The sequence below is a fragment of the Marmota marmota genome, unplaced genomic scaffold (genome assembly GCF_001458135.2).
Source record: "Marmota marmota marmota unplaced genomic scaffold, marMar, whole genome shotgun sequence".
NCBI lineage: Eukaryota > Metazoa > Chordata > Mammalia > Rodentia > Sciuridae > Marmota > Marmota marmota.
This window is the reverse complement of record NW_026000240.1, coordinates 12692657-12713664: the sequence shown is the minus strand read 5'-3', so window position 1 is coordinate 12713664 and position 21008 is coordinate 12692657. Positions and strand designations below refer to the sequence as shown.

General features: G+C 37.4%; 1 protein-coding gene across 1 annotated transcript in view; it reads right to left on the bottom strand.

The window, feature by feature from the left end:
* Window positions 1-20807, bottom strand: part of Gmps (guanine monophosphate synthase) — a 43319-nt gene extending 22512 nt beyond the window's left edge. Inside the window, exons 1-5 of the mRNA XM_015486737.1 lie at window positions 20803-20807; window positions 15733-15936; window positions 13036-13150; window positions 3056-3153; window positions 1098-1201 (exon numbers count right to left, since the gene is read on the bottom strand). Of these exons, the coding sequence (XP_015342223.1) occupies window positions 1098-1201; window positions 3056-3153; window positions 13036-13150; window positions 15733-15936; window positions 20803-20807 (526 nt within the window). The remainder of the gene's footprint in view (window positions 1-1097; window positions 1202-3055; window positions 3154-13035; window positions 13151-15732; window positions 15937-20802) is intronic.
* Between the last annotated feature and the right edge of the window lie 201 nt (window positions 20808-21008).

Here is a 21008-nt window from a genome sequence, read left to right as displayed (position 1 = left end):
GTGTTGTCTACCCTCCCCACTCCCCAGGTTTCTGCCCATTTTGTTCATTCCTGATCCTTGACACCTAGAATGTGCCTGACACAAAATAGGTAGTCAAATCTGTTAAATGAATAAAAACACTGAGCCCACCCTCCACTGTACAGCTTTTACATGAAGAGGACAACTGTTCCTGATCACTCCTCTGCTAAAGTATGAGTTCTTCGAGTAAGTGCAGGCAGATTACTCGACTCAGTTCATCCATGACAAATCATTTCTAAACTTATCAATTAGGTTTGGCAACTCAAACAAAAAGAGCTTTATTGGGCTGGGGCTGGGACTGGGGCCTAGTGTAGAGCACCTGCCTAGCACATGGGGTCCTCAGCACCACATAAATAAATAAAATAAAGCTACCATGTCTGTCTACAACTAAAACTACACATATATATAATAAAAAAGAGCTTTATTGACAAACCCATTTTTTTCTTTTACTGATTTCCAAGGATATCAGTGATTATATAACAATTTTTAAGTAAGCAAGTCCAAACTCTGAACTGCCAAAATCCCTCTTCCTCAAAAAAAGTCGAGCATAAAAATAGTTTCTAGAAAGGACAAGACACTGAATTAAAGTATGAAGACTTGAGGGACATATAGGGTTCCTGGGTTTTATTAAAGCCCATTAATAACATAAAAACCACCCTTATATGGACACCCCCAAATCTAGGATACACGCTGGATTTGACCCACAGGTCATAGCTGGCCAATCCTGGTTGAGAAAAAAGTCTTTGAATGCTTTGGTATTTTGTAAAAATCTAAGACTTCCATTTAAAAGGCATTAAAAACAAGCAACTGTGAAAACAGCACGGAAAGAGGAGAGGCAATGTTTCCTGAGTTATGCAGTACAGTGATCTATAGTTGAAAAGCTTCTACTAGGACAACCTTTGTCAAAGTGTTTTAAAGTAAGCTAGATAATTCTTCCAATATTAAATTCCCTACTAATTAACAGTTTATCTTGCCACATCTGCAATATCTTTAAAAAATAAGATCAAAGAGGACAACACACAGAAACATATGCATACTCTGCAGATATGTAGATGAGATCTACAAATGTAAATTTCTACCTGCTACAATGTTCCCAGAACGTGCCACAACCTTAAATCCATCAGCTACTTTGTCAACACTATCTCCATGAGTAAGCAGAACAATTTCTTCCTTTTGAAGGCCCCTAAACATAAAAAAGTAAAACATCACGAATCTCAATTATAAGTGATTAACAGACTCTTTTGCTTTAGAAATGACATGCGTGGATCAAGAAAATAGATGTAAGTATATATACAGTGCAACACAGTTGGAATTCAAATTTATTACATATAAGGCAAATAGAATATATCAAATCTTAACAAAAAACTAAAAAGGAAATCCATAAAAACTGAGAATATGTGAAGTGGTAGTTTAACCACACACAAAATAATTTCTGGAGTCTATGAAACAAAAATTTCAATATTACAACACAAATGGGTTTAACTTAAGAGAAATATTTCAAAGACCTTCATGCTTCATTCAGCAGCATGGTAGTCGTACCAAGAATGACAGTACTAACACTGATACTTCTATCCTACAGCTGTATGTAAATACAAATATATGTGTATTGTCAGTTTAAAAAAAACATAACTATTATAATCCCATAATCTAAATGTTCAGCTTAAGAGTAAGGAGATTAAAAAAATTAGAGTTAGGTAAAAACTATAATCTGTCATTTTAATTAGAAATTATATATACTGATAATTTTCTCTTTCTAAAAGAAAACATACCGCGTCACTCCATTCATTGAAAAGTCCTACAAACAGTAACAAACTTGTAGCAACATGGACCTCCAGTGCCAAGTGAATCAGGGACAATTAAGGGGGGAGGAGCTACTATAGATAAAGAGACTTACATAACATTATACACATATAATGTGTAGATTTTCTCTGGACCCTGAGTTAGTCAGACCAATATGAAAAGATACTGCTTACATTACAGGAAAATTTGAATGAGGACTTGTTATTAAATAATGGTAGGGAATAGCACATGAACCAGAAAGACAGGAAAAAAGATCTCTTAACTTATGTGTAAAACTTCTTGTGCCGGCACAAAGCGCAGAAAATCCAAAAAGAAAAGGAGAGACTAAAATATAAGTGTCTGGTCTTTTAAAAAAACAATGAAAATTCAAGCCAATCAATGATTTGAGGAAACTTGTAAGCAGCTCATTCACTTTTGGATGGGTGGGGCTGGGGAGAGAAAGGCGGGTTGAACCCAAGACCCTGCGCATGTCAAGCACACACTCCCCTCACCAACAAGCTGCACCAGCAGCCATCATTCATCAAGTTTTAAACAGATTAGAACTACCAGCAATCTTATCACCTAGCAACAAAACCAAAATCATTCATCGCATTAAAAAGACTGTACCCAGGCCACAGTTCTGCCTCCACATAAAGAAGGTGAAGGAGGAATAAAGAGTCCGGAAACTGAATGGCTTGTTAAGAATCAAGAAACAAAGGAGTGCATGCCTGGGGCAGTGGCATATGCCTGTAATCCCAGCAGCTCAGGAGGCTAAGGCAGGAGGATCATGAGTTCAAGGTACTAAGCAACTCAGCAAGGCCTTGTCTATAAATAAAATATAAGAGAGGGCTGGGGATTTGGCTCAGTGGTTAAACACCCCTGGGTTCAATCCCAGGTACCAAAAAAATTAGGGAAAAAAATAAAAGGTGTGCAGAAGGAGGTATGTACCAGCATACAGTAGACACAGGACAGTTTAAGTCATGACTCACTTGCCACATGTGGCACACTAACATATAAGATCCACAAATGCTGGAATCACATGACAAGGTGCTAAACCACACAGGGGCCTTGAGGGCACTTCCTAAATATTCTTCTTAGTCCTAACTAGCATCCGGCTAGCCTGTGCTGCCTTGACATGCACCTGGGAGGCACACACAGCAAGCTTAGGGGCCGCAGAGGATGAATTACAGAGTCTCCAATTTTGAACAATAATATCAACTTTTAAGTTAATCTACAACCTTTATTCTTCTAAAAATACCTGAACAATGAGCATGTATTGTCCACACTGATGTTGAAGACTCCATCTTCTCTAACACTTTTTTTGTGCACCGTACCTCCAAATACCTTATTCATCATCTATTCAAAGAGAAAATTAATTGATGTTAATATGAAAAGAAAAACACTCATTGTTATGCTGATTTAATCATTTATATTCTGTTTTCCAGATTATTGTTATATTTGTATCCCCAAAATACAGGGAGTTTGATAAATGTAGATAACTTTATATTTTACATATAATTATATAGTCATTAAAAAGCATGATTATAACAAAATTAGATTAGAAATTTGACCTGAGGTTAATTTCTGTTAAACACTGGAAGACTTTCTACTTAGTATACTTTAATTAATTCATCTTTTAAAAATAGTAATTTTGGTATTTAAATCATTTTAATTTAAAAAGTGACTGAAACTCGGTGTGGTGGCTCACATCTATAATCCCAGCGGCTTGGGAGGCTGAGGCAAGAGGATCACAAGTTCAAAGCCAGCCTCAGCAATGGCGAGGTGCTAAGCAACTCAGTGAGACCCTGTCTCTAACTAAAACCCAAAATAGGGCTAGGGATGTGGCTCAGTGGTTGAGTGCCCTTAGTTCAATCCCTGGTTCTTAAAAAAATAAAAATAAAAAAAGTTACTTTGAGCTGAGAAGAAAAGCAGAAATCACAAATTTAGACAAGTGTAAATTCCTCCAAGCTTTTAATTCTTTGGCACCAAAGGAGCCGTCTTAAAGTTACAGGAACTGTACTGCAGATGGGGTCAGCAAGAAAATCCAGCCTTTCAATCAGCAATCTGTTCAAATCCCATACACCTACAGACTTCTTAATTCAAATGGTTTCTTCATTCCACCCTTCCTTATGTTCACCTTCTTTAATTTTTTTTTTTTTTTTGGTATTGGGGATTTAATCCAGAGGTGCTTCACTACTGAGCCACATCTCCAGCCTTTTTTATTTTGAGACAGGATCTCAATAAGTTGCTTAGGGCCTTGCCAAATTGCTGAGGCTTGAATTCAAGATCCTCAGCCTGCCTCAGCCTCCCAAATTGCTGGGATTACAGTGTGCACCACCATGGTAGGCATTCTTTTTATTTTTCCCATATAACCCGTGAACCCTCCACCCACACTAAACACACGTAAGATTGTGCAAACCTCAAATCTGCACTGCCAGACTCGCTTCAACTCAGTCTGCCTTCTGCACAGCAGAAGCCTAAGATGGTGGCCTGCCACGAGCCACAGATACCTGCCCTGCAAGGTGAGAAAGGCAAAACACAGGCTGACCAGCCCCCCACAAAGAAGCAGGCAGAGAGCTAAGGAAACACTCATTCCTAAAACTCAGAGAGGAGTATTTTTTAAAACCCTTAGCGAATGCTGCCACCTCTATAAATCTCTCCTAGGGATTCACACTAAATCTGACCACAATAAAGCTTCAGATTATATCTAGCAGTAAAGGAACACACTTTGTCTAACCTGGGATTTTTCAAACTAAAAACTCAGACATATAAAACTTTCTACAACAGATTGGTTAACATGCAATTTAGGAAACACTGGTGGTGCCTTTGGGGTTTCTATTTTGTCTCTGGGGAGCAGACATAGAGTCTCTCTACTTCCTGGGTGCTACTTCTAGAGCTGCTTTCCTCCACCACACCCTTCTGCCATCATGTGCTGTCCCACCTAAGACCCAGAGCAATGGAATTGACTGACCCTGGACTGAACTCTGAAACCAAGAGTCAAACAAATAAAGGCATGCTGCCCATATATATAACTACAAAAAAATTTTTAAAAAGGCAGTTCAGAGAAATGAGTAAAAGTCACAAATAAGCCTTTACAGTAAAGAGGCGGCATGAGTGGCAAATAAACACTCTAAGTTGTTCTTGTCAGGTCTTTTGGTCAAAGTGACAAAAAGCTGACTTATCTAATTTTTGCTTTCACCTCTCATTTTCCCCATTCTCTAATCCAGTCATTGAAACTAGTAAAATCGTCTGCAGGTCTCTTCACAGTCCAGGGGCCTATTAAAGTTTATGGCCCACAGCTTTCCTTTAACTTTGCTGAATGAGAATGAATACTTTCTTCTTTAGCATCAATAAACCTCATTGTACTTCTGCCTCCCATAATTTGCAACTATAATTAGAAGACAATTGAAAAACCAAAATAACTAAGACTGTTGGAACTCTACATATCTCAGGAGTCTCAGGAATTCCTACAAAGCCCAGGGCTTGCAACAGCACTTAAAACTGTTCTACCTGGCAGAGAGCTTTTGTGCTTCTTTCTGGTTCTGTTACTCAGGACTGAAGGGACAGAGGGCAAGCAACAAGGAAAGTGTGTATTTGGAGGAGCAGGGAAACTATGTACACTAAAAAGTACTTTGTAGTTATATTTAAGTTTTAATATTCTGACTTGAAGTATAGATTCCTGAAAACATCAAGGTTCCATCTCAAAGAAACCCTATAGTTCCCCAAGTCTACCACCTAAAATTCAGGTCAGCTCCTCTTCTCTGTCTTAAGACAAAGTTCTACAATAAGGCTCTAAATGGGGGAAAGAAAGAGAGGGAAATTCTAACAACAAAAATAACCGGACAAAGCAGTGCGTCACAGCTGATGGCGCATGCCAAGTTCCAAGCCAGCCGGAGAAACAGAGCAAGACCATGCCTCAAAAATAAAAGTGATGGGAAGTTATACTCCTTGTATGCATAATATGTCAAAATAGACTCCACTATCATGTACATCTAAAAAGAACAAATAAAAAGATGAAAAATAAATAAATTTTAAAAATTTAAAAAGTAAAAATGACTACAGATTTAGCTCACTGATAAAGCTCCCTGGGTTCAAATCCCCAGTATCAAAAAACTAAAACATAATAATGTGATAAAACCTTGTGGGAATATCAAAGAAGCTAAGTGGAGAGGGAAAACAAAATAAATTGCAATCTGGATTACAATTCACACAACAAGCAAAAGTTCCATATTCAGCATCTACAAAGAACTCCCACAAGACAATTAAAAAGGCAGTTCAGGGCTGGAGCTGGAGCTCAGTGGCAGAGCACTGGGTTTGATCCTCAGCACCACATAAAAATAAACAAAATAAAGGCATGCTGCCCATATATATAACTACAAAAAAATTTTAAAAAGGCAGTTCAGAGAAATGAGTAAAAGTCACAAATAAGCCTTTACAGTAAAGAGGCGGCATGAGTGGCAAATAAACACACTAATAAGGAGAAAGAACATCCGGACTACAGTATCTTCCCTAAATGTGCAATACAAAAAAAACTAAGCTCTGGTCATGCCAAGGGTTGACAGGGATACAGACAGAAGACATTTTTATATACTACTGTAAAAAATGCAAAATTAGAAGATGACCAGGAACACAACTCTGTCCCATATGTTGAGATATAGAAATAATTTGTATTATATTCAAATGAATTCAGTGAAAATGAATGACTTACAATTAAATGTATTAAAATGAATAAACCTCAAAACTGAAGCTAAAAATACAGGCAGTATGATTTCATGTATATAAAGGTCAATGAACAAAACTAAACATATTAGAGATATAAACATGAATATGGCTATACAGGAAGAGAATGGGGGCTGAGGTTGTAGTTCAGTGGTGGAACACTTGCCTCACAAGTGTGAGACACTGGGTTCGAACCTTAGCACCACATAAAAATAAACAAAATAAAAGCCAGGCATGGTGGCGCACCCCTGTAATCCCAGCAGCTAAAGAGGCTGAGGCAGCAGCAATGCCAAGGTGCTAAGCAACTCGTGAGACTCTGTCTCTAAATATTGAAATACAAAATAGGGCTGGGGATGTAGCTCAGTGATCGAGTGGCCCTGAGTTCAATCCCCAATACCAAAGAGAGAGAGAGAGAGAGAGAAGAGAGAAGAGAAGAGAGACAGAATGGGTAAATTTCTGCCCAAAAGCCTAATTCCATTATCATACTATGGAAGTTCAGATAATCATAAAAGACAACATTTTTTACACATTCAACATCAGCAGGCCTGGCTTCTCTCACCATGACAGAAAAATCTGGTCTTGTAATTATACAGAAAACTGATGTAACGGGGAAGTACTAAGCCACTGTCTCTTACATTAAGGGATCCAATGATCTACACAGATTTCATAACAAGCAGATTTTTTTAAAAAGTCTCATGAATGCCCCCCTTATATAATGTTATAACCCTCCCAACATTCCAGCAGCCATTCCACTTTAATTATCAAGTTGTATTACATAGTTAAAGTGGACCACTTGGGACCCGAGATCAATACATCACAAGCTGGGTGGGACAAAGGCATACAAAAGAAAACAGCCAATTTCCAATATTCAACTTAATCAGGATGTGAACTCTTCTAAGACTACAGATGGACTTTTCAGAGAACATTAAATTAGAAAAAAAAAATAGCGGGTACACAGTGGCACATAGGAATGAGACATAAGGATGGCAAGCTCAAGGCAGCCCCTGTTGCAATCTATTTTTAAAAAAGGGCTGGGCACCCCTAGATTGATTTCCCCCATATTACCACCAAAAACAAGGCAGAGGATACTAAATATTTACTATAATATATTTATTGGCTAGAAGATGATTCAGCAATTTGGCGAGGCCCTAAGCAACTCAGTGAGACCCTGTCTTTAAATAAAATATAAAAAAAGGCTTAGTGGTTAAACACTCCTGGGATCAATCCCTGGTAAAAATAAAAATATGGACTGGGGTTGTGGCTCAGCAGTAGAGCACTTGCCTAGCATGTGTGAGGCCCTGAATTCGATCCTCAGCTCACCGCGTAATAAATAAATAAAATGTATTGTGTTCAACTAAATCTAAAAAATAAATACTGCTTCTGACTTTTTGAAAAAGGCAAAACATGTAACTGTAACATGTCAATTAATAATAAATTACTTACAGACTAGTTTCCTACCTAACTCAATTTTCAGATGATCTAATCAAGTAAGATACATTGTTAAAAGTTCTTTTAACTAGATAACCATTTTTCTTATAATCACCAGTAATAACTTCTTGTAAAATTATCAATTTATATTCCTATCCTCTTTGTAAATAAATCTTGATCAAAATCATCTCTGTTAAGTGAGAATCTTGCATGTTACTGACTCATTATTATTTTTCTATCATCCTAACCAATGACATTGAACTTACCTGGTAAACATATACTGTATAAACTTAAAGCAAGCTATATAAAGGCTCAAATCTAGAACACTTATATCACCAAATGCTGGCAAAAATGTGGCACAGAACTCTCATTTTAAAAAATGAAGTGCCTGTTACAAGGACTGGTATGTGAAAAATGTTGCAAAACTTCAAAGATCATGACTTATGAATCAGAGAATTTGTAGGGAAAACAAGCTCTACAAATGAGAACATCATGTCAACACATTTAAGGATGGTTCAACCCTATTCCACATGAGAGGAATCATAGCAGAGAGAAATTATACCAATGTAAAAAAAATGTGACAAAGTCTCCAACAGCTTTTTACACCTTACTCAACACCCGAGAATTCATACTGGTGAAAGATGGTACAAGCGGAAAAAATGTCACAAAGCTTTACGCCACTGCTGAAACATTACTAAACACCAGAGAATTCACAGTGCATAGAACCCTAAGAATATAAAAAAATTTCTTCAAGTCTATATCCAAATTCCACGTTATTGTTTCCTTTACTGAGAAGAAGCTTTTTAGTTTGAATCCATCCCATTTAATAATTCTTTTTTTTTTTTTTTAGAGANAACAATTATCACCTTTTAAAAAATATTTTTATTTTGTTTGTTTATTTTTATGTGGTGCTGAGAATTGAACCCAGTGCCTCACAAGTGCATGGCAAGTGCTCTGCCACTGAGCCATAACAGCCCAGTTATCACCTTTTATAATAATGTGTTATGTGAAAAAAATTTCAAAGTTCAAAGATGGATTTTTTTACCTTCTTGTTTTGTTCTGTAAGTATATTGCAAAAAGAATGGTTTTTATTGTAGTATGTTCTTAGATTTGAAAGAATTTGAAAGTTTTCCAGGAACTTCAGATGACATTACTTTTAGAGTAGGCCAACTTGTCACTTAGGAAAAATAATTGTCTTTTTAAGAAAATTTGTGTGTGTGTAGTGCTGGGATTGAACAAGAAGGGCTTTGTATGTGGTAGTCATGTTCCTTTCCAATGAGCTACATCCCCAACCCAAGAATTTTAGGTTTTATTGTTATAAAATTATAGAATTTTGGGGTTTTATTTTATTTTTATTTATTTATTTTTGGAATAAGGGATTGAACTTAGACACTTTGCCACTGTGTTACATCCCCAGCTCTTTTTATTTTTTTGGTGGGGTACTGGGGAACGAAGACCCCTGAGCCACATCCCCAGCCCTGTTTTGTATGTTATTTAGAGACAGGGTCTTCCTGAGTTGCTTAGTGCCTTGCTTTTGCTGAGGTTGGTTTTGAACTTGCCATCCTCCTCCCTCAACCTGAGATTACAGGCATCTGCCACAGCTCCTGGCATGTTTTTTATATATAGACTTGTCCTATACTTATTTTGAAGATAAACTGAAGTATAATCTGGAGGATACTATTTGAAGTAAGGAATGATTATTTGTTGTGCAAAATAAACTCTTCTTATGGTACTTAAATTTTGTTTTTTTTTGTTTGTTTTTTTGACTCTATCTAAACTCTATATAGATGCTTAAAATGAGTGAAGCCCTCGGGGTTAATACATAATTCTGAATCAAGAAAGGATTTTTTTCATAGAGTTTTAAATCTTGCATATATTTAACGACAGGTTAGGTAGAATTTTATTTTTTTGTGCTTGTTGTGGAATAAAGACTTTTTTTGTATTCAAAATCACAGTGATTTAATAAATATAGCTTTGCTATAGTAGTACCTTAACAGTTGTTTTTCTTGTTGGACCCTTGCCATGGCTTCAGGTTTATGTTTTTGAGGATCCAGGTGATACTTTTTTGTTGTTAAGTCTTTATACTCAAGATTATTCAGTAAAATAATGTACTAGGAAGAGAGTGGTTGTAGCAGCATGACTATATACTCTTAGTGCCTAAATGGAGACACAAGCATAAAAAGAAGTGTGGAAATAATTGATAAATATCGCTGCAAAATAAAATGTTATCAAACAAAATAAATAATTGTGGCTTTAGGCAATTCAGTAAATGGCAAAACACCTGTTGCAAGAGTGCTTCGTTTACTCTCTTCTGTACAATGCACAGGAGCCTTCAGCATCTTTCCTATCTGTATTTCTCAAAATCTGACCTTTTCCACTCCACCCAGAATATGATGGCCTAGAGGGTTTGTGCATCTGCAAGCTGTAGAATGGCTCTGCCACAACTGGCAGGTGGACCCACTGTCTTGTGGGCACTGCAAATTCTCATATGTGTCCATTCTCATCTGAGATCGGGTAGCTAGCTACCCCTAGTGTAATGCCAGTGTCCAAGTGTGCTGTATTGTATACAGAAAGAGCTGTGTTGTCTGTCTGGCTCTCAGACTGAACCAGAAGTTAAAGAGAGCTAAGGCAGTGGCAGGAGGTGGAAATGTAGAGTGAAAGTCCAGCAAGCTCCTCTCATCCTGCCTTAATGCAATTTTACATGATAATATGTTGTTAAAAATGGAAGATCTCAGACAAATGTTCAGTTGTGAGATACACTGGACAGTCCTGGGTGATCTGGTCTGTGCAGTCACTTCACTGTGGACCACTTGCTGTTCTGAGTCTGGCTCTGATTTCTAGTAAAGTGTATTTACAATTTGGCTAAAGTTCAAACCTAATGTATATATGTTAGGATTATTTTTTGAATTAATAATTGTGCTATTATAAAATTCTTGAAAATTGAGGTCATAAATTACTTGTTTTTTAAAATCGGTTTTATTGGTGTGTTATATAATTAAACATGATAGTGGGATTCGTTGTGACATATTCATACACACATATTTGATTGGTTTTATGCCGAGCTGCCTCCCCTTGCCCTTTCCTCACACTTCCCCAGTCCTCTTCCTCTATGGGCCTCCCTTCTGTTTTCATGAGATTCTCCCCCACCTTTCTTACATTTTTTTCTCTAGCTTCTACATTTGAGAGAAAACATACAATTCTTAACTTTCTGAGTTTGGCCTATTTTGCTTAACACAATGCTCTCAAGTTCTGTCCACTTTCCTGCAAATGCCACATTTCATTATTTTTGACTGAATAAAACTTCATTGTGTGCATATACTTCATTTCCTTTGTTCATTCATCTGTGGACAGTCACCTAGGCTGGTTCCATGACTTGGCTATTGTGGATCATGCTGCATTAAACATAGTATGCTGATTTTAAAATTCTTTTTTTTTTTTTTAGAGAGAAAGAATTTTAATATTTACTTTTTAGTTATCGGCGGACACAACATCTTTGTATGTGGTGCTGAGGATCAAACCTGGGCCGCACGCATGCCAGGCAAGTGCGCTACCGCTTGAGCCACATCCTAGCCCCATTTAATAATTCTTGATTTTATTTCTTGTACTTAAGGAGTCTGATAAAGGAAGTCAGGCCCAAACCAACATGATGAAGAGATTTGGGCCTACTTTTTTCTTCTATTAGGAGCAGGGCCTCTAGTCTAATGCCTAGGTCCTTGGTATACTCTGAGTTGAGTTTTGTGCATGGTGAGAGATAAGGGTTTAATTTAGTTTTGTTGCATAAGGATTTCCAGTTTTCCCATCACCGTTTGTTGAAGACGCTATCTTTTCTCCAATGTGTGTTTTCAGTACCTTTGTCTCTTTGTCTTCAATTTTGTACCATTGGTCTACAAGTCTATTTTGGTGCCAATACCATGCTGTTTTGTTACTATAGCTCTGTAGTATAGTTTAGGGTCTGGTATTGTGATGCCTTCTGCTTCACTTTTCTTGCTGAGGATTGCTCTGGCTATCCTGGGTCTCTTATTTTTCCAAATGAATTTCATGATTGCTTTTTCTGTTTCTATGAGGAATGTCATTGGGATTTTAATTGGAATTTCATTAAATCTGTATAGCGCTTTAGGTAGCATGGCCATTTTGATAATATTAATTCCTCCTATCCAAGAACACGGGAGATCATTCCATTTTCTGCAGTCTTAATTTCAAACTTTCTTCAACCTCCAAAACCTCATACATGTAAGTAAATGTAGTAAGGCATTTGTCCAAAATATATGCCTTAGATAACAGCAAAATATTTGCCACAAAGACAAAACCTTGAAACAATTAAAAAAAAGTCCTTTCAAGACCTCACATTTTGATGTATATGAGAATTATTAACAGAAAGAAGGCATTTAAATATAGAAATTGGTTAACTGCCTTTAACTTTTGCTTAAAATTCATTAGATATCACTAGATAATGTGTTAGAAATAATGAAATGCTCACAAATTTCATTGTATACTGCAGACAGTTCATCTCTGAATATAAAAAAAAAAATCAAAGACTATTAAGTATCTTTACTTTTGAAAATTAGAGGCAACCTAATTCTTACAGTTCATTATATCAGAGGAAGACTTGTCCTGATAATTTTTAACCTGTGTTTTTGGAGATTTTATAGATTTTTAATTTTAATTTTTGTACGGAGGATTGAACTCAGGAGTGCTTAAACACTGACATCCCCAGTCCTTTTTTAAAAGAAGTTTGAGACATGTCCTACCTAATTTGCTTAGGGCCTCAGTGAATTTCTGATACTGCCTTTGAAACCACAATTATCATGTGTCAGCCTCCCAAGTCACTGCAATAATAGGCACCTGCCATCATCATACACAGCTAACTGTAAGATTTTACCATATTCACATTATTATGCTATATAATATATTATATATATATTCACACACAAAAAAGGTAGTTACTTTTCTGTAGATTCCCTATAAGGTCCATTCTATCACACTAGTATAGCAATTCATACACAGCAGTAATATGCAACCCAACTAAATAGAAATATGAATCATGAAAAGAATAAAATATAAGTGGACATCATAGCAAATTTATAGATGTACCTGCATGCCATAGCAAATCCCAAGAACAGGCTTGCCAATGGTGAATATTGCCGGGTCAAACCAGGGAGCATCTTCTGCATACACAGAATTAGGTCCTCCAGAGATGATAATGGCACTGCAGATTTAAGGAAGAGTCAGTGGATACTCCAGTAGAAACAATTTCTTTATATTCTCAGCAATTTCCCCTGAGATCCAGGAGAGGGCACTAATATCAATTTTGCCCCATTTTCTAGGCTCTCAGAATTTAGGCCAGTATTATAATTGGGCTACATACAACTTGTAGAGCATCCTCTGGGTTTTACTTAGCAGAGGAACTTTGTGAATAAAGAAGAGGTACAAACTCAGGTTATGTTCCTCACTTGGACACTGATCTTATTTTTATTTGGCCCTCAACGTTCACTCAAAAAAATTAAATCATTTTAATAATAGGAGTATCACTTAAATATTCATATTTCTTTATTTTTTTTTAGAGAAAAAAAAAATTCTGACAACACCAGGCCCCACTCCTCCAAGCTACAAGAGTGTAGTCACAGCAGCTTTGTTCCTTCAGACTGTACTATGAAGGTTTGCCATACATGGTGACTCACAACCAAGGCATACACGCGCCCTGTATGAAACTGAAAGTACCAATGGGTTTGCAGATAAATCCAATTCATCTAATTCAGTTTCAATTAAATTAATTCATCCAATTCATCTAAAAAAGACAAACTGCAAGATCTAACCAAAAGTCTACATAAACCTGGGTTAAAATTTACCCTTTACCTAGAGGCTGCCAGCCGTGTAAAGACATGAAATATACTGCTAAGCTTCTAATAATTCAAAATAACATAAAAAAGCAACTCAGTGGGCTGGGGTTGTGGCTCAGTGGCACAGCACTTGCCTCACATGAGGCACTAGGTTCAATCCTCAGCACCACATAAAAATAAACAAACAAAATAAAGATATTGTGTCCAAGTATAACTAATTTTTTTAAATCAACTCAACAAGCTAGGGCATGCAAATATATATTAAAAAACAATATTCTTTGGGAGCTCAAAAATCACCCTCTTAATTCCGTAGGTAACATGAGATATAGTATTCAATGTTTCCTGTAAAAGAGAGGTGCAAGACAACCTACTCAAATAATAAATGTGAAGGGGTGTAGCATTAGCCCTACATGTAGATCTGTAACCTAGATCCTTAAAAATATAGAAGCTTAAATTCTATAAAACATTTTTAACATTCAATAATATCAGTAAGTTACTTTTAGTTTTGTAAAGGATAACCACCACCCTGGGACCACCCATGATCCTTCATTAACCTACTGAACAACTCAAGGAGATAAGATTCTTAGTACAATTAAAAATATGATGGCCTAAAGCCAGGATAAAACTTAAGCAGTACTTAAACCAATTATGAACCGTCTTATCTCAATAAATCTTGAGAAGAGCTTTCCGAGTTCTCAATTCCTACTCTATTTTGAAACTAACTTGCAATTATAAGGCACAACAAGCCACAAGTCATTATAAATACCAATGCTATGTATTAGGCAGATCAAGATCTTTAAAACAATTAGAATGTCTCTCATGCCACAAACTAACATTTATTGTTCAAAGGGGTAGTCAGAGAGCAATGCCAGCAGGAGGATGACAGTGACCTGAAAGGCAAGGTGCTATAGCTCCTCTCCCGTTGCAGAGAGCAGCGCTGGGTAGCTGCACCTAGCAACTGTTAGGAAGAACGCTTAAGAGTTTGGTGATCAAGCATTTGGGTCTCCATATTTTAAAACCTTTGTAGTCTGAGTTAACTTAACAGGGTATTTTTCTGTGTTTCAAATGAGGTGAACAATGAAGCTTGGGTTTGACAGAATGTTTCTGATTTCTCAATTCTTACTGGTAAATCAGACAACAAAGTTAGATGAATTCAAGGATTCCTTCTTGCCCTACAATACATTTCAGAGAGAGTCATCTTTAATCTGTATCCTAAAACTAGAACAGAGTTAAGTTTAAGCCTGCCTTTTTGATTTCCAATTCATTCTACTTCAGAAACCAAAAATCTCACAGGATAGCATATACATATCTGTGAGGTCTTTAAAAATTCTTTGAACCATTTTTCACTTGAACAAATTAATTTTTTTAAGGAAAATAAAACACATTTGGGGGGCTGGGGATGTGGCTCAAGTGGTAGCGTGCTCGCCTATCATGCGTGCAGCCCGGGTTCGATCCTCAGCAACACATACAAAGAAAGATGTTGTGTCTGCTGAGAACTAAAAAATAAATATTAAAATTCTCTCTCTCTCTCTCTCTCTTAAAAAAAAAAACACATTTGGGGAGAAGCACAGCACCTCCAATATTAGATTTAAGGAGAGTTACGGGCAAGAACTGCAGCCGCCTGCTTCTGGAAGACTCTTAACCAAGAAAGGTAAGCATGCCATAAGAAAAGGCACAGCACTCGCCAAAGTGAGGCATTGAAGGAAGGAACCACATATAAACCAAATGCTGCCTGACCACAAGGGTACAAGATGTTGCAATTGGCCCTTATATTAGACAAAGATCTAAAATTTTTTCTTTGCTTTTACCCCAAATCAAAGTCATGGGAAATTTCTTGTAAAACCACTCTGCATGGTTTTCATTAAAAAATTCAGTGTCCAAGCAAACTAATAACAAAATATTCCATCCTACAAAGTCAAACCCCTCTTAAAAACATCAATGAAAAGTCTACCGGAATCCTTGTTCCTTTATGGCAAAGGCTGGTGTTTCCAAGGGGAATATTTCAGACTGCACGAAGAGTTCCCGCACTCTCCTGTCTATGACTTTCCCATACTGAGCACCGGCGTCCAAGATGACAACAGCTCCTTCGTAGTGGTGGCAGCCATCCTTGAGGTCTCCTCCAGCATTCTCCGGCTGCAAACATTGACACAAACATCTGAATTATGAAAATCACAGCTACTTAAAAAAAAGGGGGTGGGGTGGACAATATCAGCTCCAAAAAAACACTAAACTGTTATCTTAGGACAATGAATTGCCAATTTAATTTTTCTTTTCTCTTTTTTTTTTCCTTTTTTTTTTTTCAGGACAAGATACTTTATTTATTTTATGCAGTGCTGAGGATCAAACCCAGCGACTCACACATGCTAGACCAGCGCTCTGCCATCAAGCTACAACCCCAGCCCATCTTTTAAAGGGAAGATTTGAATACATATCCATGTTATTGGCATCCAAACCAAATATGAAGACCAATGGAACAGAAGACACAGAGACAAACCCATGTAGTTATAGTCATCTGATACTCAACATAAGTATCAGATGCCAATAACATGTTGGAGAATAGACAGCCTTTTTAACAAATGGTGCTAGAAAAACTGGATATCCATATTTAGAAGAATGAAAATAAATCCATCTCTCTCACCCTACAGAAAATTCAACTCAAAGTGTTATCAAAGACCTAGGAATTAGACCAGAAACTGCAAGTTTCTGAATAAAACATAGGGTCAACACTCCAATACATTGGCACAAGCACTGATTTCCTTAGCAAGACATTTAAAGCTCAAGAAATAAAATCAAGAATCAATAAGTGGGACAATATCAAATTTAAAAGGTTCTGCACAGCAAAGGAAAGAGCATGAAGAGAAAACCTAAAGAAGAGAAAAATCTTTGCCAGGTACTCCTCTGAGAGGGAATTAATATCCACCATATATGCAGAACCCAAACTTTTAACACCATAAATAAATAGCCCAATCAATAAATGGACAAAATAACTAAACAGATATTTCTCAAAAGAAGAAATACAATGGCCAACAAATATATGCAAAAAATGTTCAACAACTCTAACAACCAGGGAAATACAAATCCAAATTGCATGGAAATTTCATCTCACTCCAGTCAGAATGGCAATAATACAAATAATAATAATAATAATAATAAATGGTGGCAAGGACATGGGGGAAAAGGTACACTCATACAGTGCTGGTGAACTACAAATTAGTACGACAACTCTGGAAAGCAATATGGAAATGCTACAAAGGACTAAGAATGGAGCCAGGCACAATGGCACACTCCTATAATCCCAGAGGCTCGGGAGGCTGAGGCAGGAAGATCACAAGTTCAAAGCCAGCCTCAGCACCACTGTGTTCAATCCCTGGTTCAAAAACAAAAGCTAGGAGCAGTGGCTCCAGAGGCTGAGGCAGGAGGATGGCAAGTTCAAAGCCAGTTTCAGCAATGGTGAGGCGCTAAGGAACTCAAGTGAGACCTAAATAAAATACAAAACGGGGCAGGGGATGTGGCTCAGTGGTTAAGTGCCCCTGAGTTCAATCCCTGATACCAAGAAAAAGAAAACAAAAGACTTAAGAATGGAATCATGGTAGTGTGACCCACCTATCCTATTTATCCTATTATCCTATCCAAAAGAACTAAAATTGCCATACTATGGTGATATAGGAACATCAATTTTTGTTTGTTTCAGTACCAGGGACACTTAACCATTAAGCCATATACCCAGCCCTTTCTATGTTTTATTTTGAGACAGTGTCTCACTAAATTGCTGAAGCTGGCCTCAACTTGTAATCTTCCTAACTCATCCTACCTAGTCTCTGGGATTACAGTTGTACACCACCACACCTGCACAGAACATCAATTTTTATAGCAGCACAATTCACAATAGCTGAATTATGGCTTCAACCCAGATGCCCATCAAGAGATGAAAGAATTAAGAAACTGTGAAACTGTGGTATAAATACACAATAAAGTTTTAGTCCATCATAAAGAATGAAATCATGGCATTTGCCAATAAATGAATGGAAATAGAGAATACTATGCTAAGTGAAATAAGCCAGACTGGAAAAAAAATCAAGGGTCATATGTTTTCTGGTTACAAGGGGAAGCTAGAGCAAAATAAGGGTAGGGAGGGTTGGCATGTAGTTCAGTGGTAAAGCACCCCTGGGAGGGAGGGAGGGAGGGAGGGAAGGAAGGAAGGAAGGAAGGAAGGAAGGAAGGAAGGAAGGAAGGAAGGAAGGAAGGAAGGAGAGAAAAGCAAATATTAACTTGCTTGCACAAAATAAGTAATAAATAAATCACAGAACAAAAAAGTTCCACTATTATTAATAAGATCAAAACAATGACGTATCTGCCAGTATTTCTGTTCATTTAAAATTTCCTAAATTAAGGGCTGCGCATCTAAAATTTGTTCAAAACAGGATGTCAGAAACCTTAAGTCCTAGCTGAGCGTGGTGACCAGAGACTCAGGAGGCTGAGGCAGGAGGATCAGGAGTTCAAAGCCAGTCTCAGCAAAAGCAAGGCACTAAGCAATTCAATGACACTCTGTCTCTAACATACAAAACAGAGCTGGGGATATAGCTCAGTGGTTGAGTGTCCCTGAGTTCAATCCCCAGTGGCAAAAAGAAAAAAAAAAAAAAGAAAGAAAGAAAGAAACCTTAAGTCCTAGATTCAGTTCATAATGAGACTAAAAAGAACTCCTGAGATTAGTTCTCCACATTTCAGATGAGGTTAAGATGATTTAAATTACATGGCACACTGTGAGGTTTTATTTATTTATTTTTTTAAAGTTGTAGTTGGACACAGTACCTTTATTTATTTATTTTTATGTGGTGCTGAGGATCGAACCCAGGGCCTCACGCTTGCCAGGCAAGTGCTCTACCACGGAGCTACAACTCTAGCCCCAAAATGTTTAATATCTTTAGCAATAAGGGAAATGTAAATCAAACCTCCACTGAGATTTCATCTCACTTCAGTCTGAATGGCAAAAATCCAGAATACAAATAATAACTGCAGGTAAAGATGAGAGGGGAAAGGCACACTTAGTCACTGCTGGTGGACCCTGAATTAGTACAACCACTATGGAAATCAGTACGCGGTTCCTCAAAAGACTAGGAATGGAACCACCAGATGACCCAGCCCTGCCACTCCTCAGTATTTATCACAAAAAAATATAAAGTAAGCAGAGTGCAGTGGCACACACCTCCAATTCTATACTCAGGAGGCTGAGACAGGAAGATTCCAAATTTGAGGCCAGCCTAGGCAATTTAGAAAGACTGTCTCTCAAAATAAAATGAAAAGAGCTGAGGATGTAACTGGGTGAGTGCCTCTGGGTACAATCCCCCATATCAAAAAAAAAAAAAAAAAGAAAAAAAAGTCCATTATTGTAAAAAAAAAAAAGATTTAAATCGCATACTNTAAAAATAAACAAACAAAATAAAAATATTTTTTAAAAGGTGATAATTGTTTAATTCCCAATACATCCCAGATAAAAAATCCAGGTTATAGTTCCATTAAATTTAAAACCTTAGTTTTGAAAGTTTCAACTTTAAAGTTAACATTATTAGGGCTGGGGATATAGCTCAGCGGTAGTAGAGTGTTTGCCTAGCATGCATAAGGTCCTGGGTTCAATCTCCAGCAAAGAAGAAAAAACAAAAATTCACACTGTTAGATACCATTCAAGAGTCTATATTACCCAATCAATAGATAACATCTTTAATCCAAGCCTCATACACCCAGTCATAACATCTCAGGGAAGGTACCACCCTACTCCAATCAAGAGCCTTCAGCTTAGACAAGGGGACAAACAGCAGGAAACTAGACAAGTCATACAAACAAGCCCACTGATAATGCTGTCTTCTTTATATACAACCTTGCCATAGTGAGAAAAAGTATTTCGAGAAACGCTGTTTATGCTTGTGTTGATATGAAATGAGATCTTTAGCTTAATAACATTACATCAGTTCCTTAACTAAACAAACTAGTCTGCCTTGAGGTTAACCAAGTAGCTTGGAAGAGAAAAGAAAAGAAAAAAAAAGCTAGATTCTAATCCCAGCTATGACATACAGGTCCTTCCTTCCCAGCTCTAAAATGGTATGTACAAAACCAAAGAAAATACCCGAATTATTTTACAGCATTTAGGTCACTCCCTAGTCTGTACTGTACAAAAATGCCATTTTAGAAAACTCTGATAAATGTACCAGAAATAGAAATCAAATCCGGCCCTTTCCCAATTTTTAATTTATAAACTAGGATGTGCATATAATATACAGAAGCATAATTAATGTCCCTTTTTTAAGCCAGAATTAAGTTCCTCAGTATTTTACTGGTATTTTACTCTCATGGGACAGTGGTTCAGTGGTAGGCTCTGGAAAAGTGACTCCTACTCAGACTTCCAGGTGGGTCTCTTGGAAAATCTTACTTCAATTATTTACTGTGCATATTTCCCTATATTTAACATATCTTTACTTTAAATACTTAAAATCAGGCATCAAGGATTCTCCCTCGCCCGTAATACATAAAAATTATAGATTTGATTAAATATGTTAATTCCCCAATTGCTCCTCTTGAAAATGCTTCCAACTTGATTCACATCCAATTTTCAAAATACTTTTGTAAAATGGTTCATTACACTATAAAGATATCGAGGGCCTTGAAATAAAACTTAGTTCACCTTGGGCTCAAACCTATCAAACTGATCAAGATTCTCTTTAAAATTCCCGGTCAAATCAAAACAAAAGAAGGGGGCCTATCTTAACGTCAGTCTTCCTCTTCTCGGACGCACTAGGTAATTTTCAAAGCATGAAAATTAGGTCTGAGTCCTTCTAATGCTAACAGTTGTTTCATCTGTGAGCCTAAAGATGGATCTTTCCGCGAGTTGTAACGATCAAAATTAGGGCAAGTGGAGAGAGCTGCACTCGGGTTCACATCAGCTTCTGAGGTATGAAACTAAAGGGTTGAGCGTCTCATCCGGCTTTAGGATCAGAGGAAGAGCTCCAGCCAGCCTGCGCATCACCAGTACCTCATGACCGGTCTCGTCCGTTCAGCAAACAGGTCGTGACCAGGTACCGAGCGCCCGTCCTCTCACAGCGACCTGCAGCCAGGACTGGACACCGCAGCCCGCTCGGCCAGGTCACGTCCATCGAAGCCAGCCTTCCACGCACCCCAGCGACCTTGACCCACGTGCTTCCGAAAGCCTGGCCACATCGTGCACCGCGCACACCTTGC